Source organism: Anabrus simplex, chromosome 4 (genome assembly GCF_040414725.1).
Source record: "Anabrus simplex isolate iqAnaSimp1 chromosome 4, ASM4041472v1, whole genome shotgun sequence".
NCBI lineage: Eukaryota > Metazoa > Arthropoda > Insecta > Orthoptera > Tettigoniidae > Anabrus > Anabrus simplex.
In genome coordinates, this window is record NC_090268.1 from 62394822 (window position 1) to 62413759 (window position 18938).

Genomic DNA, 18938 nt, shown 5'->3' on the forward strand with positions numbered 1-18938 from the left:
CCTAGACACATTATGATTATTATTAAGGAATTTTTAGAGTTGTCAGAAGAAAATATTCTACAAAGATACCTAATTACCTAAGTCATAATGAACAAGGTACTAGAAGACATTGAAAATAGGTTAGAGTTTCCCACAGAATGAATTTTATCAGTGTCTTCGGTGCACCAGTTTTTATAGTTCATACATTTTACGCTTCGGACTCTTTTCACATGCAGTAATTGTAGGCGACTATGTTCAGGAGTGCAAGCCTAGAGTGTGTAGAATTCTTCAAAGAATTTCTGCTGCCATTGCAGTATTAACAAGGCATTATATTATTAATCCCTCAGTTAAAAATACCCGAAAATCATTCAAGAAATATCAATTATCACATTTTTCTGGTGATAGAGGAGACTTAAATTGCACTCATATAAGAATATACTGAATGCGTGATATAACATTCCGTTCTTTCATCTTTAACGCACACTCGCAAGCTTTCAAATTAAATCTATAGCAACATTTGTCTCGCATTTATCATAATAACACTTTTATTGCCTCTTACTTGACATGTTTACGTCTTAGCGGTCTCCAATAATAATATCGACCATGAGTAACAAAATACTATTCCAACATACCGCTAGGAGCGCTTTATGTAAAGAAACAAAAGACGTTCACTGTCAAACGCGTTCAGAAATATAACGGAAACGTGTTAATTTATGTTTAACAATTGTCTCGTAAGAAATGTTGGAAAAGTGCTCGTGAAACAGGACAATTTTAACAGAAGTGTTAAATTAATAACAATTGTTAGTTAACATTTGTTAAGTAAAATTTAACACAGAGTTGAAGAAATCGCGCCAGAATGGATCTTCTATATGGTCAACAAGTCTTCTTGGATCCAGTTGAACTATTTCTGAGATAATTTCGCTCCTCTTATGTTACCATTGGAGAAGTGTCGCAGTGTCTCAGATTAATTCATTTCCAGTGTTCTTGTGTGCGGGCGCGGCCCTCTTCATGTCGGAACGAGAGGAAGTGATTCAACAGGTCCGTCGCTAAGTAATGTGCCACACTGGGACGTGAAAGCTTTATTCAGCAGACGTGCGCCGTTTATGTAAAGAGTGACTTAGTCCTTAGCAAGGCTCCGTAGCACTGAACATGTCTTATACAGTAAAACTTGTTTTTAGCGGAACCTGTATGATTCGGAAACCTGTCTATATCGGAACATTTTGCCAGCCCCATGATTTTATGTGCATGTTGTGGAACTTTTTTGACGAGAAAGAAGGACCATACCTCCATATAACATTTTTAATTTTTTTTTTGCTATGTGCTTTACGTCGCACCGACACAGATAGGTCTTATGGCGACGATGGGACAGGAAAGGCCCAGGAGTGGGAAGGTAGCGGCTGTGGCCTTAAATTAAGGTACAGCCCCAGCATTTACCTGGTGTGAAAATGGGAAACCACGGAAGACCATCTTCAGGGCTGCTGACGGTGGGATCCGAACTCACTCTCTCCCGGATGCAAGCACACAGCTGCACAACCCTAATCGCATGGCCAAGTCGGCGTTAACATCAACATTCAGCAGTGTCACTTTCAAATTATAGTAGCCACTACAAGCAACAACTGTTCCCCCATCTCATCGGCAACTATGTACATAATTCATAAATACGCAACGGCTAGGTACCTACATCCCAATTCTACAAGCTCCGACTGCCATAACATCGGCACTTCGAATAAATGAACAAAATCAAGCATTTACATTTTTAACATACATCTATGGTTAATGCCTTCGCTGGCGAGACCTAATGTTCTCAGTGCACTATGTCTTCTGGTGTGGACTAGAGCAATTTTGTTTCTTTCATTGATCTGTCTCTATCTTATCCTTGGCTTTCACAATATGAACGTGACTGAGGTCTGAGCGATGCTAGTAATACCATTTCGTATGCAGCCAGTCCCTGCTGTGAATGGTGTGAAAATGTTGCTCATATGGTTGGTTGGTGCATGAATTTCAGTGGGATTGGCGGACTGATATGTAATAGCAACTTCTGGCTCGGCGAAGAAAGCAACGGGAAACTAACTCACTCCTCATTTACCTAGTACGGCTCTTCAGTGATGCCTAGGCCATCTATGACAGCTGATGGCGGAGCTTTTGAGGATCCAGCCAGGCTTAGTGCTGAAGACTGAACATAGACACATCTATGCTTACATCCACAGCATCTATAGAAACTTAATAGATTCTCAATCACAAGTTTCTACACAATATTTTAAAACTTTGCTTAAAACTCTCCACGAGCAAGGCTTCTCAAACAATGAGGTTTGAATTTAGATGTTATAATAGAAGTGGAAATATTAAGTTCATTCGTCACCAGATGGCTCCCCGGACGCGGTATAGCGCTGGCGTTCGAAGCGGAAGCTGATGGAACCATCAGAATCAGTCTGAGAGGGTCACATAACGTAACAGGCGTACGCACATTGACACAAGCCTGGAATGAAACATCTGGCGATGAAGAACGTACGAATTTGGAAATTTATGTTATGTTATGTGACCCTCTCAAATCGATTCTGATCGTTCCGTCAGCTTCCACTTTGAACGCTAGCGCTGTACCGCATCCGGGAGCCATCTGGTGACAAATGAACGTACCATTTTCCATTCTATTATAACATCTAAATTCAAACCTCATTGTATGAGAAGCCTTCCCGTGGACAGTCAAGATTTTCTTCTGATGACGCAGAGCAAAGTTCTCTGCAAAACGTAAATAATTTCACCTTATTTTCTTGACACGACATAAGCCCAAGGAAATTTTGCTACCTACTGGAACGGAAAATATATGTAAATTTCCTTTCTAACCCTTTTCAATACATCTGTATTCCGACTGGATTTAAGATGACTGAGATAGCATTCGGCCAGGAAATGTCTGCCTTTGTGTTCGATGCTGTAATTTGGATCGCAGAAGCAGTGCAAGGAGTGTCGCCAAATACGGTGCGTCAGTGCTTTCACAAAGCCAAGTTCGTTTTATAACCTGAAGAAGGAAACACAATAAACGAAAATCCTGATGTGCTATAACAATCTCTTGAACAGTGTAATTATTGTAACGCCAATGCAGAAGATTATGTGGCGACTGATCTGGAAGTTGAGAAAGAGGTGGCATTAGAAAACATCGAAGAGTTAGTTACCTGTCACCTCCAAGAAAAGAAAACAGAATTTGATGGCGATGACAACAAGAACGAAGACGATGAAGAAGATGGTTTACGTAACGTGAAGTCCTATCGACATGCCCTAAGAGCCGTAAAGGATATACAGTCTTTCTCGCTAGGGAAAAATGACGCGAAATTGTTCGAAATCATTTACCATACCGACATTTTCATTGAGAACCGTGCTATCCAGGGACAGTTGTGTCTGGATTACTGCAAGAAATGACAGTACCGTACAGTATTACTATTGGTGTTAATTCTATAAAACATGTAATGTGTATTACGTAAGTGTATGTACTGTACTACTGTGCACTGTAAGGAAGTTCTTAGCAAGAACATATTTTTTTTAAATATAAGTGTGTGATTCGTATCATTATTGTATCTACTTTCTTTCTTTGCTTCTTAATCCATTTACCCTCCAGGGTTGCTTCTTCCCTCGGACTCTGTGAGGTATCCCACCTGAAACGTGAGACTTTGGGTCGGGGATACACTTGGGGAGGAGGACTGGTACCTCGCCCAGGTGGCCTCACCTGCTACGCCTCACCTGTGAGGAGGGAGAGATTGGAAGGGATAGGCAAGGAAGAGGGAAGGAAGTGGCCATGACCTTAAGTTAGGTACCATCCCGGTATTTGCCTAGAGGAGAAGTGGGAAACCACGGAAAATAACTTCGAGGATGGCTGAGGTGGGAATCGAACCCTCCTCTTCTCAGTTGACCTCCCGAGACTGAGTGAACCTCGTCCCTGACCTCGTCCCACTTTTCAAATTTCGTGGCAAAGCTGGGAATCGAACCCCGGCCTCCGGAGGTGGCGGCTAATCCCGCTAACCACTACACTACAGAGGCAGATATAATAATATTACAGTCTACATATTTTGTTCACAAGTGGCTCAGTTCTTTCCTACAAGAGGCCATTCATATTGTCAGGCCGACAGGAATGTTAAAGTTTATACTAAATAACTGAGAAGGAATGAAACATGTCCACGGACCTAGAGTATGACACGATTATCTCTAAAAGGTTGTTGAGGAATATGACATTAGGAAGCAGAGGGAGACTTTTTTACAGACCGGTTTAGAAAGAATCCTACTCTTCTACTTGGCTCAACAAGATGAGATATTCTATGAAAGCAACATTTATGAGATGTGGTGGTCGCATGATGATAATAAGGTCCCATTTAGTCATATAGGCACTGTGCTACGTGCGAACATAAGGTCAATTTACAACATCATAACTCAATTAGTAAAAGTCACAGTATTGTATTTTCGATTTAAACGGACGACAACGGTTATAACTAGGGCCTGGACTCTTACGTGATTACATATCACATTCCTTTACTTGTAGACGACTGACAATGGGAAATATCGGCTAATTTTGGTTAATTTTACATATTTTTATATATTGTTAGGAATATTACATATTTTACATATTATGTGAAGAATGTAAAATGTTTGTACATATCTAGGTAATTATTAAAAAATTAAAAATGATGTCAGCTCGCTTAATTTTCAGACCATAGCAAATTGGCGAATTTCATCTTATTTAGCTCATCAGACGAAAATTAGTCACCGCTGGAGAAAACATTACAAGTATCATTTGATAATGCGTAACTCCGCTTCTGGACTTGATAACCCCCTGGATTCGGTTAGGAATTGTTCTAAAGGTACGTCGCATCCAGGTTAAACCACTCGCTGAGGATTTGATCGTTCATTTCCGCCAAAGTGCGGGGATGATGATGTCGGCGTTTTACCCGCTATTCAAATATGTCCCACAGATTTTCAGTGAGGTTCAAGTCAGGTGATTCTGCAGGCCAGTCAAGATGTAATAGGGTGGGGAGTGTTCATGAAACTAGTTACATATGAGTCTAGCCCGACGAACTTTGCTGTTGTCACAATTTGGTTATCAAGAGCATACTCATCATGCAGTTGTTGACTGAAAGGCAATAATTGATCATCCAGAATGTTTAAATAAACATGCTGGTTCATCATAGTGGTCACCTCAGTGATCGCGCCCAATCCATGATACGATAAACACCTCTAAAAAATCATAGAACCACTTCCGTCTTTAACTTGACCTTGCACACATCCAGGATGAACTCCTTCATTTGACCTTCGGTGCACTCGACGACGTGCGCCATTGGAATACAGGCAAAGGCGTGACTCGTCAGACTACATTACGTTCCGCCAGTCAGCTACTGTCCACGTTCGATGATTTCTAACCCACTGAAGACGCGCAGCTTTAAGTGCCTGTGTGAGCAATGACCTCTTGCGAGGGGATCGGCTCCAAATATTCACTGCATGCAGTTCCCGCCGTAATGTTCTCTTGCTAACAGGTTGGGATGGACCTTCATTCATTGACTGCAGCAATTCCTGTCGGGTTTGCAAGAGATTTTGTTTCATAAGCCGTGAAACGCGTCTCCGGGCCCTCTCAGTCAGGGTCTTTATCCGACCATAATTCTGACGTGGTGTATCGTGGCCACGTATAGTACACCACTGATTGTAGACACGTTGAACAGTTTGTTGCAAAACACCAACCAATCCAGGAACTTCACCAACGTATGGCCATAGGCACGCCCAAACACGACCACCCTTTTTTGCCACTCTGTCATATCCTTACATCCTTACATTACCCATGATGACGTAGACAGTCCTCTTTAAACATCAATGTCTCACTGGTCGCTAGCGCCCTCTACTCACGCGTGCGGTTGAGCACGTGAATTGTTCGCTGCGCCATCTGTACAGGCTTAACGATCCATCTGTGTGTGCGCACCAGGGTGACTATTCTTTTGTCCGGTAAGCTCATATTTCAGTTCCTAAAGTGGCTTTAAAATTCATAAAAAAATGGGATTGCTCACCATTTGTCTGTGAAATACAGTATGTCCGAGTGCCTGAACTACATACAACAACACTAACTCTTTCACAGAAGTTGGGATGACTAAGTGTTTTTCATTTGTCAGAGTTTCTAACAAACTCCATGCCAGGACCATTTACTATATACTGGTCTTGCTCTATGCAGCTTTGAAACGAAATCTAGGTTATTCAAGCTCCTTATCTGTTCTAAAATCATTGGTGGCGAACAAGAAGAGCCCCCGGAAGATATTTTACCCAGCTAGTTTTATCTTATAAAATATGGACTGGTGACTTCCTGTGACGTTGAGCGTTCCTTCTCAGCCTATAAAAGAATGTTATCGGATCCGCGCCAAAACATCACAATGGAATAGATGGAGAAGTACTTGATTACACACTGCGCATCACAATAAAAAAGTTACCGTACTATTTGTGTTACTTAATGAAGGAAGATATAAAACCAGAAATCTATCGGCGTATCAAGCTTCGAATGGCAAACTTATGGAAGGAATTAATCAATTTTTAGAACAAAAATGCCGGTAAATTTCATCAATGTATTCTTCCTGTTTTAGCACGACTTTTCGAAAAGGATACTTAGGACAGCTCAGAGAGCCATGGAAAGGGCAGTGCTTGGCTATACAAGAAAAGATAGGAAAAGGCAGTTGACATCCGATCTATCACTAAGGTGACAGAAATGGAGAGAGTATGCTCTTTAAAATGCACGACATAATGATGAAAGATGGATGAAACTAGTGTAGGAATGGAGTCCGAAAAACCATCGGAGGACTAGAGGAAGACCACCAGACAGATGGGAGAGAGATATCAGGAAGATTGCAGGTATCACCTGACAGAGAACCGCAGAAAACCGTGCCACTTGGAGAAGACTGTTACAAGTTTATTTGGATCTATGACTTAACTAGGCCACATCATTGAATGATTGATTTGGCTGATAGTGATAGTGAATATGGGTTTAAAGACAGATCCTATATTTACCTTATTTAGTAACTTCTTTTTTCATTTTCAAGGTGTTAGGTCAACAGGAAATACACTGTGGGTTTTACAGTGTAAAACATATTTTTTAAATATTTGAGGTAGTTTAATTCATCATCAATATCATCATCATCATCATCATCATCATCGTTTTCAATACCCCTTGTCCAGTTCCTGACAGGTCGGGGTTTTGATAGCAATTGTCCACTGTTAACTCTCCTTCCACCACTCCTCTTTAGTAATTCTATTCCAGTCCAGTCTTCTTTTTCTTACACTGTTCTTGGCAGAGACTATCCACCTTGCTCTGGGCCTCCCTCTTGTCCTTTTTCCTTCTATCTTAGCCACCAACACTTATTTTAGTATCCTTCAATCCTCCATCCTCATAACATGCCAAAACCATCTCAATTTATTATTCTCCATACTATCACGCAGTTTTTCTACCCATATCTCTTTTCTGACCTCAAAATTGCTTACTCTTGCCTCTCCTTGTCTTTCCTATCATACTCCTCAGGAATTTCGTCTCACTGGCCTGAATTTTACTCTCATTTCTTGCTGTCAAAGTCCAAGTCTCTGATGCATACGTTAATATAGGGGTATAGTACATCTGGTACATTATCTCTTTAAATTTCGTAGGAACTTCTCTGTTCCACACTGGGTTCGTTACATTCTGGTAGAACGTATTTCCCACTTGTACCCTTCTGCTAATCTCCTTATCCAACCTTGCGTCTTGCATTATTTCACTTTCCAAATATTTGAAGTACTCAAAAACCTCAAGATTTTGTCCCCATACCCTTAATTTGATTACTTAGTACTGTACTGTCAAAATTAGAAAACAGTAGGCGATATACATTATCTAAAGCAACTAGGATGACTTTGTCATAAAATATGACTATTAAAACAATTTCATTGTCTCATATGATAACTATAAGTCATAATAAAAAATATACAAATATTTTTGTAAATGTAGTGCAGTAAAATGTTGTTTGCTGGTATAATATCTCTCTGGTAGCTCAAGATGTAAAACATATACGCAAGACAGTTAATACTAATTTACTAATCCACATTTCCATCATATACTTGTGAAACACAATAGCGCGCGGTGATCATTGCTAACGGCGCCATAAGCGAAACATAGTAGCTCAGTTTCTAATCTACAATCTATCATTGTTGCCAAGGCTAGTCCGATAGTCTTCTCATCCTTCTGATAAGTGTGTCCGACAGAGGAGTTGAGCGGAACATATGAGAACTAATTCAATAATTCAAATACAATAAGAACAGTTTTTCAAATAAAAACATAAGAAAGTCACTGTCCCAAAATTTTGGGCGCCAAGAAATGTCAATTTCTTAAAGTATACAACTGCGAAGTTACACATATTAAAGTTGAACTCAAAACAAATAATTCAGATCAAATTACACTAGACAAGTTCAAAATACAACACCCAATTTTTGTAACACACATAAATCACTCTTCGCCGTTTGGAAGAGGGCACAGTTTATTGATAGGTCTTTCAGTATTCCACGAGAGGTGCGGACAGTAGCCACATGCACTAGTCCATCTGATCCTGGGTGAACGTCCGTGATCACTGCTTGTTTCCACATTAATGGTGGAAGATTATCCTCCTTTAACACCACCAGTGCGCCAGGATGCACATTTAGACTGGAGTGTGTCCATTTGGATCGCTGCTGAAGGTCATGCAGGTAGTCGTTCAACTAGCGGCGACAGAACCTCTGCTGCTGTATTCTCCATCTAGTCAGTAGGATAAGCTTAATATTACGAGGGCGAATCAAAAAGTAAGTTACACTTCCAAGTTATGGCTATTTATGAAACCACCTACACGTAGGCAACACGACTATGACAACATACAATGTAAGTTCACTTCTCACCATAGTCCACAAGATACTGTAAATATTTCTCCGAACGGTCAACAAGCCTTTCGATTCCGGATGCGTAGAGATCACCTCCAGCGTTATGTAACCACGTGGAGACAGCTGCTTTCACCTCCTCATCGTTTCCTGCTGAAGGCTGGACCTTGGAGTTCGTGGTGGTGATGTGGTGTGCATCCATTCCATCGACGTTCACTTTGTTTCGGGGGTGAAGTGGTGGACCGACGTTTCTTCCCCTGTGATGATTTGCCGCAGAAACTCGTTGCCCTTAACAGAATATTGTTGCAAACATGCCAGTGATGATTGGAAACTTTGTACCTTGTGAACATCGCTGAACGTACATGGGACCCATCTCTATCACAGTTTATGAGATCCAAGGTAGTGGTGGTGAACAATAGAGAACTCACTGCCATACGAAATTGTCAGCATCTTGGCAATTCCCTGAAGTGTTATGCGCCGATTCCCTCTAACAATGCAATCCACATGGTCAACATTTGCAATGGTACTCCACATTGCGGACCTGCCTTCTCGACATTCGTCCGTGAGATCCGTACTGCAACCTGCGACAACGGTGTTTTTCTATTCAACTTGCCCCAAGTATGGGCGAAAAATTTAATGCAACCTTTGGTGGTATCGCAGCCCTAATTCTTACCAAGTTCCACAATGGACTGATAAAAGTATAGGTATTACCATCGCGCTGTACTTCCATTCAACTCACCTCATGTTGTGGTACTAAACTAATATGATGTTGCCCGCGCATTATTCCCACTTAATTGGTACTAATTAACTATCCGAAATTGGGGATGGATATACAGATCAAGCGCGGTGGTTGCATGCCAATATTAAGTCAATATCTCAGGGTAAAAACATCTATACATATTCAAAAATATTATTTACTTTCGCAAGTTCCGTTGAAGAGGGTGTATATTTCAATAAGTCACTCATTTTTCTCCAAAATCCTACCGTAGAATCAATATGAACCTCTGAATATCAAGATTTCCGAAATACCAGTCTAAATTTATCCTTACAACTAATCTTCCTATCTCTACCTTTGAAAATAAACGCTTGAATAATCTTAAAACTAATTTATTAGCATGCCAATACAATAACTAACAAAATAATAACCATCTCTGGTAATAGAGGAAAATAAATTCGAATATCACATATTATCTTTCTTGACAGCTCAAATTAATGAATTAACATAATTAAAATTGGGCAGGTATCTTTAATTCATTTGGGCAATTATTATTTTGCTGCGTGACCACATTTCATCACTTTATTTAATCATGGGGACAATTAGGATTTACTCTTTATTAAAGGAGGGAGTGGTCTTTCTTTCCTTTAGGTCTATTTGCAGTATTCTTTGCGATTGGTTTGGGAATTGCGTCTTTAACTTGTTTATGGCATGAGATAAGTAACTCTTTCCAATCGTGGCTTCAAAATGCCATCTTAAGTATCTAAAAGAAATTAATCCTAACCATTAATATTAATTCCAACATCCTTATATATTAAAAATATATGCCAAAATAAAATCAAATTATTTCATTTACGAGTGCCATCTCCATGTTCTTCAATCATCATAACCTATCAGAATCGTACAGATCAATTAAATATTATGTGTATTTCAATTAAAATGACTCTTTCTACTGCCTACCAATTTTACCATTTTTCAGGTTAACGCGTGCTCCAATACTGTGTATTCACTATGTGAGACAAATATATTACTAGGCGACTGTATCCCTTTCCCATATACACTTCAAATACATGTAAATTACGCTTAACTTATCTCCATATTTCATTTAAGTTCGACCAATCGACCATCTAACCTCTTTACTACACTTAATATTCACGTACCTAGGCCTTAATTCCACTGCTTGCTTCATTTTCAATCACAACATAACTGTGGATAAGCATAAATTCGCACCTATTTCCTTCAATCATTTACTTACACAATACCTATTCAACATCTCAAATCTCCAACAACATATTATCATTCATGCTTCTAATTACTGCGATTCCTCCGCATTCAATCAACATCTCTACTCAACTTCTTCATAATGACTACTACATCGCAGTAAAACACTTCTTTTACCTTAATATCTTTTCATAACATCGCAAGCTGCTACTATTTATTCCAACTCATCGTAAATATGGACGATATTGGCCTAGTTATTCAATCTGGTCATTGGGTAGCCTAGGTTTATTATTATTACACTGCACTTTCATATCTTAGCCTTGCCTAGCTTAATATACGAATTACTCTTAAACACATTGTTTCAAATACATCCTTATTCACTTCCCGATACTGCTCACATTAACCTCAGATCAAACTTATGAGCACGACAGTATATTAATACACATAAATAATACGTATCTGTGGTTATTTTCTCCGGCATATGCCTTAGAATTCACATATTGGCACAAACAGGTCATATCTTTGGCACTTCAGCATTCCTACAATTATACTACACTAAATGAAATACTTTATAGTTAAATTTCTTAAAATGTTACTTATCTCAAGCCATTTTAGGTCTGACGTTGCTTTCTTCTTCCTCCTCACGGCATCTCGGAACGTCTAGCCTTGCACTGGATTACGTCATGCTGGATCTCTAGGTCGCCAGGCTTGAGCTTACGATGATCTGGTCAGCCTTCCTCCATCGCTTTACGCTCGCTCCATTTCGTATCCAATTTCCATGCAACGAAAAGATATTATTAATTTAACAGAATACATCTTAATTCTCCGTATATATATATAGCTCTTCCAAGGACTTTGTCTAATTGTATTTATATTTCTTATCCTCTCTAGATAAAGCTCAGAATAAATTATATTCTTATAAATTGGTTCTTTCTTGGTAAAATCTGTTGCCTGAATAATGTTTTTTGATTCTTATAGATGGGTTACACGGATTATTTGTGGAAATCTGGCCGTTTACTAAGTCAGTTTAGGCCTTATTTACGATTACCGTATTCCGACACCTCTTCTTCCGTAATAGTATTTGAAATGTATTATACGTGCTTCCCTGCCGTTTTTACGTATTTTTCAGTAGTTTGTTTCTAGATTCTTCCTTCGTATGGACTCTGATATGGTTGTATTGATTATAATAGTTGTTCTTCTGGTTAGGTAATTGCAATTCACAGTTCGTTTCTGATGAAATCTTATTGCCAAGGTAGATAATAATAGAACGTTTTTCCAATTTTTTTTACGTACAATGGTTCATTTCTCATAGAGTTTCCTTTCCATCTCGCCAGGCACTGCCTCCTAGTTGCGGTCAACTTGTCACAAAAAGTTATTCCGTGCATTCTTAACGCTTGAATCTGATCTGCGCCATTTTTCTTCCGATCTATCTTCATGTCAACTGACGTTAATTGTAACGTAATGGTACAGTACGTTCAGCGTCAAATTGCATACACAACTTCACAATACCTGGGCGAGAAATTGCACGCTCACCATACACAGCAGTGATTTCACGATGAAGGTTCGTGCAATTGAGCCGTTTAGCCCATAGAAATCTGATCGTTGCACGCACCTCCAATTTGGGATGAACATCCGGTTGACGCGCCATTGAGCCTAGCCCGCTCTGCACACACAACACGAAGGGATACCACACCAACCTTCATATCAGACGTTTCAGCAATTACTGTAGCTTGCTCCGCATTGGCCCAGGTCACGACACACAGCGTGCTCCCGCAGCGAGTTGGTGTAACTTACTTTCTGATTCGCCCTCGTACCTAGATCTGGCTGGGGAATGGTAGTGAGAGCTGTGCCAATCAGGTAGTGACCTGGAGTGAGGGCTTCAGGGTTGCAAGAGAAGGGAATAAGGGGCCTGAAATTCAGACAGGCTTCTATTTGACAGTAATACTATTATATATTTAACGAATATTATATATTTTTGATATTGCATAAAAATTCGGACTCTAGTGATAATCGTCATTGCGGAAAAAATGAAATAAAGAAGGAATGCATTTCCCAACGCAACATTCCCTTTCTTGTACTCTCTACTCAGTTCGCATACGCAGCTGTATTTTCTGTCACTCTGCGTGCTTCTTCTATACCACTAATGTGAATAGCGACCCTAGAACATCGGTTATGCCATAAAAGTTTCAAATTAGGATGTGACACGTCCCTTGTAACTTTTTTGACTTGACTGTTTGTGATCACTGGTACTTACCCTGGATAGGGCGCTCGTGGTAGAGAATGACTATGGGTACCGAGAACACAGCGCTAATGAGCCATGCGACAGTCACGAGCACCCGTGCGCGTCGCCCTGTGAACATGAATACCACAATTAGTACATATAATAATAATAATAATAATAATAATAATAATAATAATAATAATAATAATAATAATAATAATAATAATAAAAATGAGGTAGCAGAACCGACAAGCTTGTAGATATCCCTTGAAAAGACGGAAGTACTGTCAAACATCAAAGACAACACGACCAAAGTTAACACCAAATATGGAACAATAAACCGTGTGCATAAGTTTAAATACCTTGGTGAGTGGATCGAATCAAATGGATTAGACACAGAGGTTTTAGAGGCAAGAAAAATAAAATTAAAAAGAAATGAGTTAGCTTTCCAAACCAGCGGGAATATATATAACAAAAGGTGCTTTTCTATAAGTACCAAAATTCAGCATTATAGGTAACACTGTCGTCAAGCCAGTACCTCTCTACAGGTCCCAGGGCCTCTCAGGGTGCATGCATCGGTGCATTGCGCGGCGCAAAGTGGAAAAGACGACTTGGCTCGGTTGACCAGAGTGCAGAGCCCCACTCCTGGATTTTAAACAATAGCGCTGTCTCTCTGTTTCCCTATGAGTAGTAGGGCAAAGCCGGTCCCAAATCATAGCGTCAGCATTTTTTGCTGAGTTAGCTCCCGAGGTCTAGTAGTGTAGCTATGAGGGTTCTGACCCGAGGTCATTGACCCCTAGTATAGTAGTTGTACAATGTCGATTTTGCGGATTTGCATAAGAGAGCAAGGCTAACCGCACAGTCACCATTTTGAGGGGCGTAACCTCAGTTTTACGGGAAGATATCCTTCCCGACGCATAAGAGAGCGAGCCTAACCTCACACCTAACCACATGGAGGAGCCAAACCTCAGTTTTACGGGCAGATGCCCATCCCAACGTCAATTGCGCAAGATGGTGGCTATACAAAGGCGACCTAGGGGCGCTTGCGCAAAATGGCGGCTATACATAGCCTTTTATGAGACGGCTCAAGGGCTACTGTGCAAGATGGCGGCTATACATAGGTTCTTACGAGACAGCCCAGGGGCGCTTGGGCAAGATGGCGGCTGCTCTTATAAGACGGACCAGGGGCGTTTGAGCAAGATGGTAGCTAAACAAAGACGGCCTAGGGGCGCTTGCGCAAGATGGCGGCTATACATAGGCTCTTATGAGACGGCCCAGGGGCGCTTGCATAAGATGGCGGCTATACATAGGCTCTTATGAGGTGGCCTAGGGGCGCTTGCGGAAGATGGCGGCTATACACAGGCTCTTATGAGACGGCGCAGGGGTGCTTGCGCAATATGGCAGCTATACAAAGACAGCTTAGGGGCGCCTGAGCAAGATTGCGGCTATACATAGGCTATTATTAGACGGCCCAAAAGCGCTTGCTTATGAGGCGGCCTAGGGGCGCTTGTGCAAGATGGCGGCTAAACAAAGACGGCCTAGGGGCGCTTGCGCAAGATGGCGGCTATACATAGCCTTTTATGAGACGGCTCAAGGGCTACTGTGCAAGATGGCGGCTATACATAGGTTCTTACGAGACAGCCCAGGGGCGCTTGGGCAAGATGGCGGCTGCTCTTATAAGACGGACCAGGGGCGTTTGATCAAGATGGTAGCTAAACAAAGACGGCCTAGGGGCGCTTGCGCAAGATGGCGGCTATACATAGGCTCTTATGAGACGGCCCAGGGGCGCTTGCATAAGATGGCGGCTATACATAGGCTCTTATGTGGTGGCCTAGGGGCGCTTGCGGAAGATGGCGGCTATACACAGGCTCTTATGAGACGGCGCAGGGGTGCTTGCGCAATATGGCAGCTATACAAAGACAGCTTAGGGACGCCTGAGCAAGATTGCGGCTATACATAGGCTATTATTAGAGGGCCCAAAAGCTCTTGCTTTTGAGGCGGCCTAGGGGCGCTTGTGCAAGATGGCGGCTATACATAGGCTCTTCTGAGAAGGCCTAGGGGCGATTGCGCAAGATGGCGGCTATACATGGGTCTTATGAAGAAAGCTGGCCCATCGACTACTGCGCAAGATGGCGGCTATATGTAGACTCTTCTGGAGAAAGGTGGCTTAGGGGAGACATAAGACTTAAGGAGACGGCCTAAGGACGCTTGAGCAAGATGGCGGCTATACACAGGCTCATATGGAGAAAGCTAGCCCAGGGGCTACTGCGCAAGATGGCGGCTATACATAGGCTCTTATAGAGAAAGCTGGCACAGGGGAGACATTGGATATAAGGAGACGGCCTAAGGGCGCTTGCGCAAGAAGGCGGCTATACACAGGCTCTTATGGAGAAAAACCTAGCCTAGAGGCTACTGCGCAAGATGGCGGCTATACATAGGCTATTATAGACAAGGCTGTTACACGCGAGACATAGCATTTAAGGAGACGGCTTAAGGGCGCTTGCGCAAGATGGCGGCTATGCACAGGTTCTTATGGAGAAAGCTAGCCTAGATGCTACTGCGCAAGATGGTGGCTATACATAGACTTTTATGGAGATATATGGGTAAGGGGAGACATTGGAATTAAGGAGACGGCCTAGGGGCGCTTGCGCAAGATGGCGGCTATACACGGGTCTTATGAAGAAAGCTGGGCCAGAGGCTACTGGGCCATAAGGTAGTAGCAATAAGGTTTAGCTCCGTCAAGACAGCAGCACTCAAGTAAATCATGTTCAAAACAAGTGCATGTGGTTAAATATGGCGGCTGTCATCTTGACAGATGCTAAAAAAGCATATAGTTTTCTTTTTAAACTGCCCACCACACCACATGCATAAGGTAGGAGCAGTTAAGGTTTAGGTTTGTTACCATAGCAGCACTGAATTTAGCCATGTTTAAAGTCCATGCCCCTCGTGGTTAAAAGATTACCGCTGTCAGATTAAACCACCTTGACAGCTGTCGAACAAACACATGGAATTTCAAATTTCTCGCGCCCACGTGCATAAGGAGGCAGCCATGAAGTTTAGTGCCGTAAAGACGGCAGCACTAAAGTTAGCAATGCTCTCTTGTTTAAAGATGGCAGCTGACAGCTGTCAAAAAATCACGTGGCTTTGTTTACAAACAAGAGTACGTGGAATTCAAATTTCGCGCACGTTGAATTCAAATTTCCCACGCTGCTGATTCAGCAGTCACGTGACCTGCTCCTCGGCCTCTGATTGGAGGGGCGTTGGATCACCACAGTTCCTCTACTCAATGGAAAGAGTAACGAAATTCAAATATCTGGGAGAAATAATTCCAGAAAAGGGTTTAGACAAATCTGCAGTAGAAAAAAGGGTACACAAGATGGAAGGAGCATATGGTATCACAAAGAATTTTTATAAAAAAATGTGTCTATTAAGGCACTACACTACATTGGTGAAACCGGAATGCTTATATGCAAGTAAATGCCTGGTATTAAACTATAGATTAGATAAACTTGAGGTACTAGAAAGGAGAATCATGAGAAACATCTTAGGCCCCGTGAAAACAACATAAGTGTGGAAATTAAGATCGAATGATGAAATATACAGGAACATAGAAAACATAACAGAAACCACAAGAAAAAGGAAATTCAAATTTTTTGGACATATTTACAGACTGAATGATTTCAGATTAACAAAAAGTATTTTCAAGTACCTTTGGGACAAAAAGGCAACAACTAGCTGGATTCAATAAGTAAAGAAAGATTTAGAAAGAAATAATATAAGAGAAGATGAAACTATGGACAGAGAAATTTTTAGAGAGAGGGTAGTAAGTATGGAAGGATTCCAAGGAAGATTGAACAAGAAGCCTGGTGCGAAGTGGTCCGAGGACAGAAGGAAACAGCATAGTGAAAGGATGAAAGAATACTGGAAGGAGCGGAAGGGAAAACAACAAAGTATGAAGAACTAAATTAAAATTGGCACGTGGTTCTTAACAGGCCTCATCGGAAATAATAATAATAATAATAATAATAATAATAATAATAATTTTTTTGCTAGTTGCTTTACGTCGCACCGACACAGATATGTCTTATGGCAACGATGGGATAGGAAAGGGCTAGGAGTGGGGAGGAAGCGGCCGTGGCCTTAGTTAAATTACAGGCGCAGTATTTGCCTGGTGTGGAAATGGGAAACCACGGAAAACCATCTTCAGGGCTGCCGACAGTGGGGTTCGCACCCACTATCTCCCGGATGAAAGCTCACAGCTGCGCGCCCCTAACCGCACGGCCAACTCGCCCGGTAATAATAATAATAATAATAATAATAATAATAATAATAATAATAATAATAATAATAATAATAATAATAATAATAATAATTGTACCGGGCGGTACACCTCCACGCCGCGAATTCAAATATTGCGCCTGTTGAAACCTCTCTACAGGAGAAACTCTGAACTTTAAAATCTGTATTAAATCAAAGGTTTCTCGGAAGATGTCTCTACTGTAAATTTTGAAGTGTTCTGAACGATGTCTATTTCGATTTGTATTTGTTTGCTCTGTAGCAAGAAGTGTGGACATTCTCTTCTAGATGGCACTACTTAAGAACTATAATTGTGCACCCTAGTGCGAAGTGAAGGAACTGTTTTTTTTGAAGAAATTTGGTATTCATAAGTTTGTTCTTTGTTAAATTTCTTTCAGTCATTTTTTGGGTTGGCAGTATAACCCTTCTCTTTTCGCTCGTTTTGAATTTAGCCAATCCCGAATTTCTCTAATTAATTTTTGACCAATAACGTATGTCTTCTCCGATATGGAGATGTTGCTTTAAGCTATCCAATAAAGTTGAGGTGGGTGTGGGTACTCATTCTTGAAAGGTCTCGAATGTTCCACGAGGGTATTTAAACTGCTGATTTTCTTGTCTCGGTGCCACTTCATCGACATCTTGCTTAGTGTGTGATTATGTAGCAGGGGGCGGGAAGCGCCTCTTTCTTCGGGCAGCAGTTCATCCACAAAATAATGGCCGTTTAATAACTTTATTTCTTGCTAGCTCAGCAGTTTAACCCTCGGAGCAGGTTCGAAACTTTTCTCATGTGACCTATCTTTAAAATGTAATAGCCATTTGGTAAAATTTCGTCTCTTTAACTATAAATTGGGATAGAGAGTGCTTAACCCTCTCGAGTTCCCACTCATATTATTTTGAGGTGACTACGTTTTCATAACCGTTATTCTTCTCTTCGTAATGTAATAAAGTTTTCTTATCGTGTCACCTCCTTAGTATGGGATTAGCCCTTGCGTAAGCGGCCTAGTGCCAAGTAGGTTTCAAAAGTGTATTAGGAGTGCAAGCTTCGCCTCCATTCTATTTTGTATTATGGGCCAGTATCTTAACCTGATGTTTTATTTTCCTCATGTGAAGGCCCTGTAGGTTGGGTATCAAATACCCCTGTTTCTTGGTGCGCCTTAGGGGCAGATAGAAATGAAGTTTGTTGTAGCCTTTGATAGGCTTGTCAAACTGAGAGCGGGTCTGCTCTTTTTCTTAACGTTGTAATTAGGAGCAAGTGCTCCTTGTACTTAGGGGTTTTCCGCCCTTTAGCTATTGTGGTGGTGAGCTGAGAGCTCAGAAATTAATCTTGGGGCTCGAAGCCCAACTCTTGTAACTATTGTAATTTCTTAAATTGTTTTGCTGCTACTTGGTACCAGTTACTCTGTTGTTGTTATCTGTTGATTTTGAAAAGAAAATATAACCTTTGTTAAAGTTTTAAATTAACTTTAATTTCGTAAGTTGAGACCTATTCCACCCAGCACCTTCTTTCACCTCTGCAAATCCACAAAAAATCGTAACAATAATAATAATAATAATAATAATAATAATAATAATAATAATAATAATAATAATAATAATAATAGACTCTAAAAAAGCTTACGATTCTGTGGA

The 18938-nt window shown here is 41.0% G+C and overlaps 1 protein-coding gene across 1 annotated transcript in view; it reads right to left on the bottom strand.

Annotated features, from left to right (window-relative positions):
- Positions 1 to 18938, bottom strand: part of LOC136872162 (cardioacceleratory peptide receptor) — a 485817-nt gene that overhangs the window by 316879 nt on the left and 150000 nt on the right. The window contains exon 4 of the mRNA XM_068227351.1: positions 13047 to 13142. Coding sequence (XP_068083452.1) covers positions 13047 to 13142 — 96 coding nt within the window. The remainder of the gene's footprint in view (positions 1 to 13046; positions 13143 to 18938) is intronic.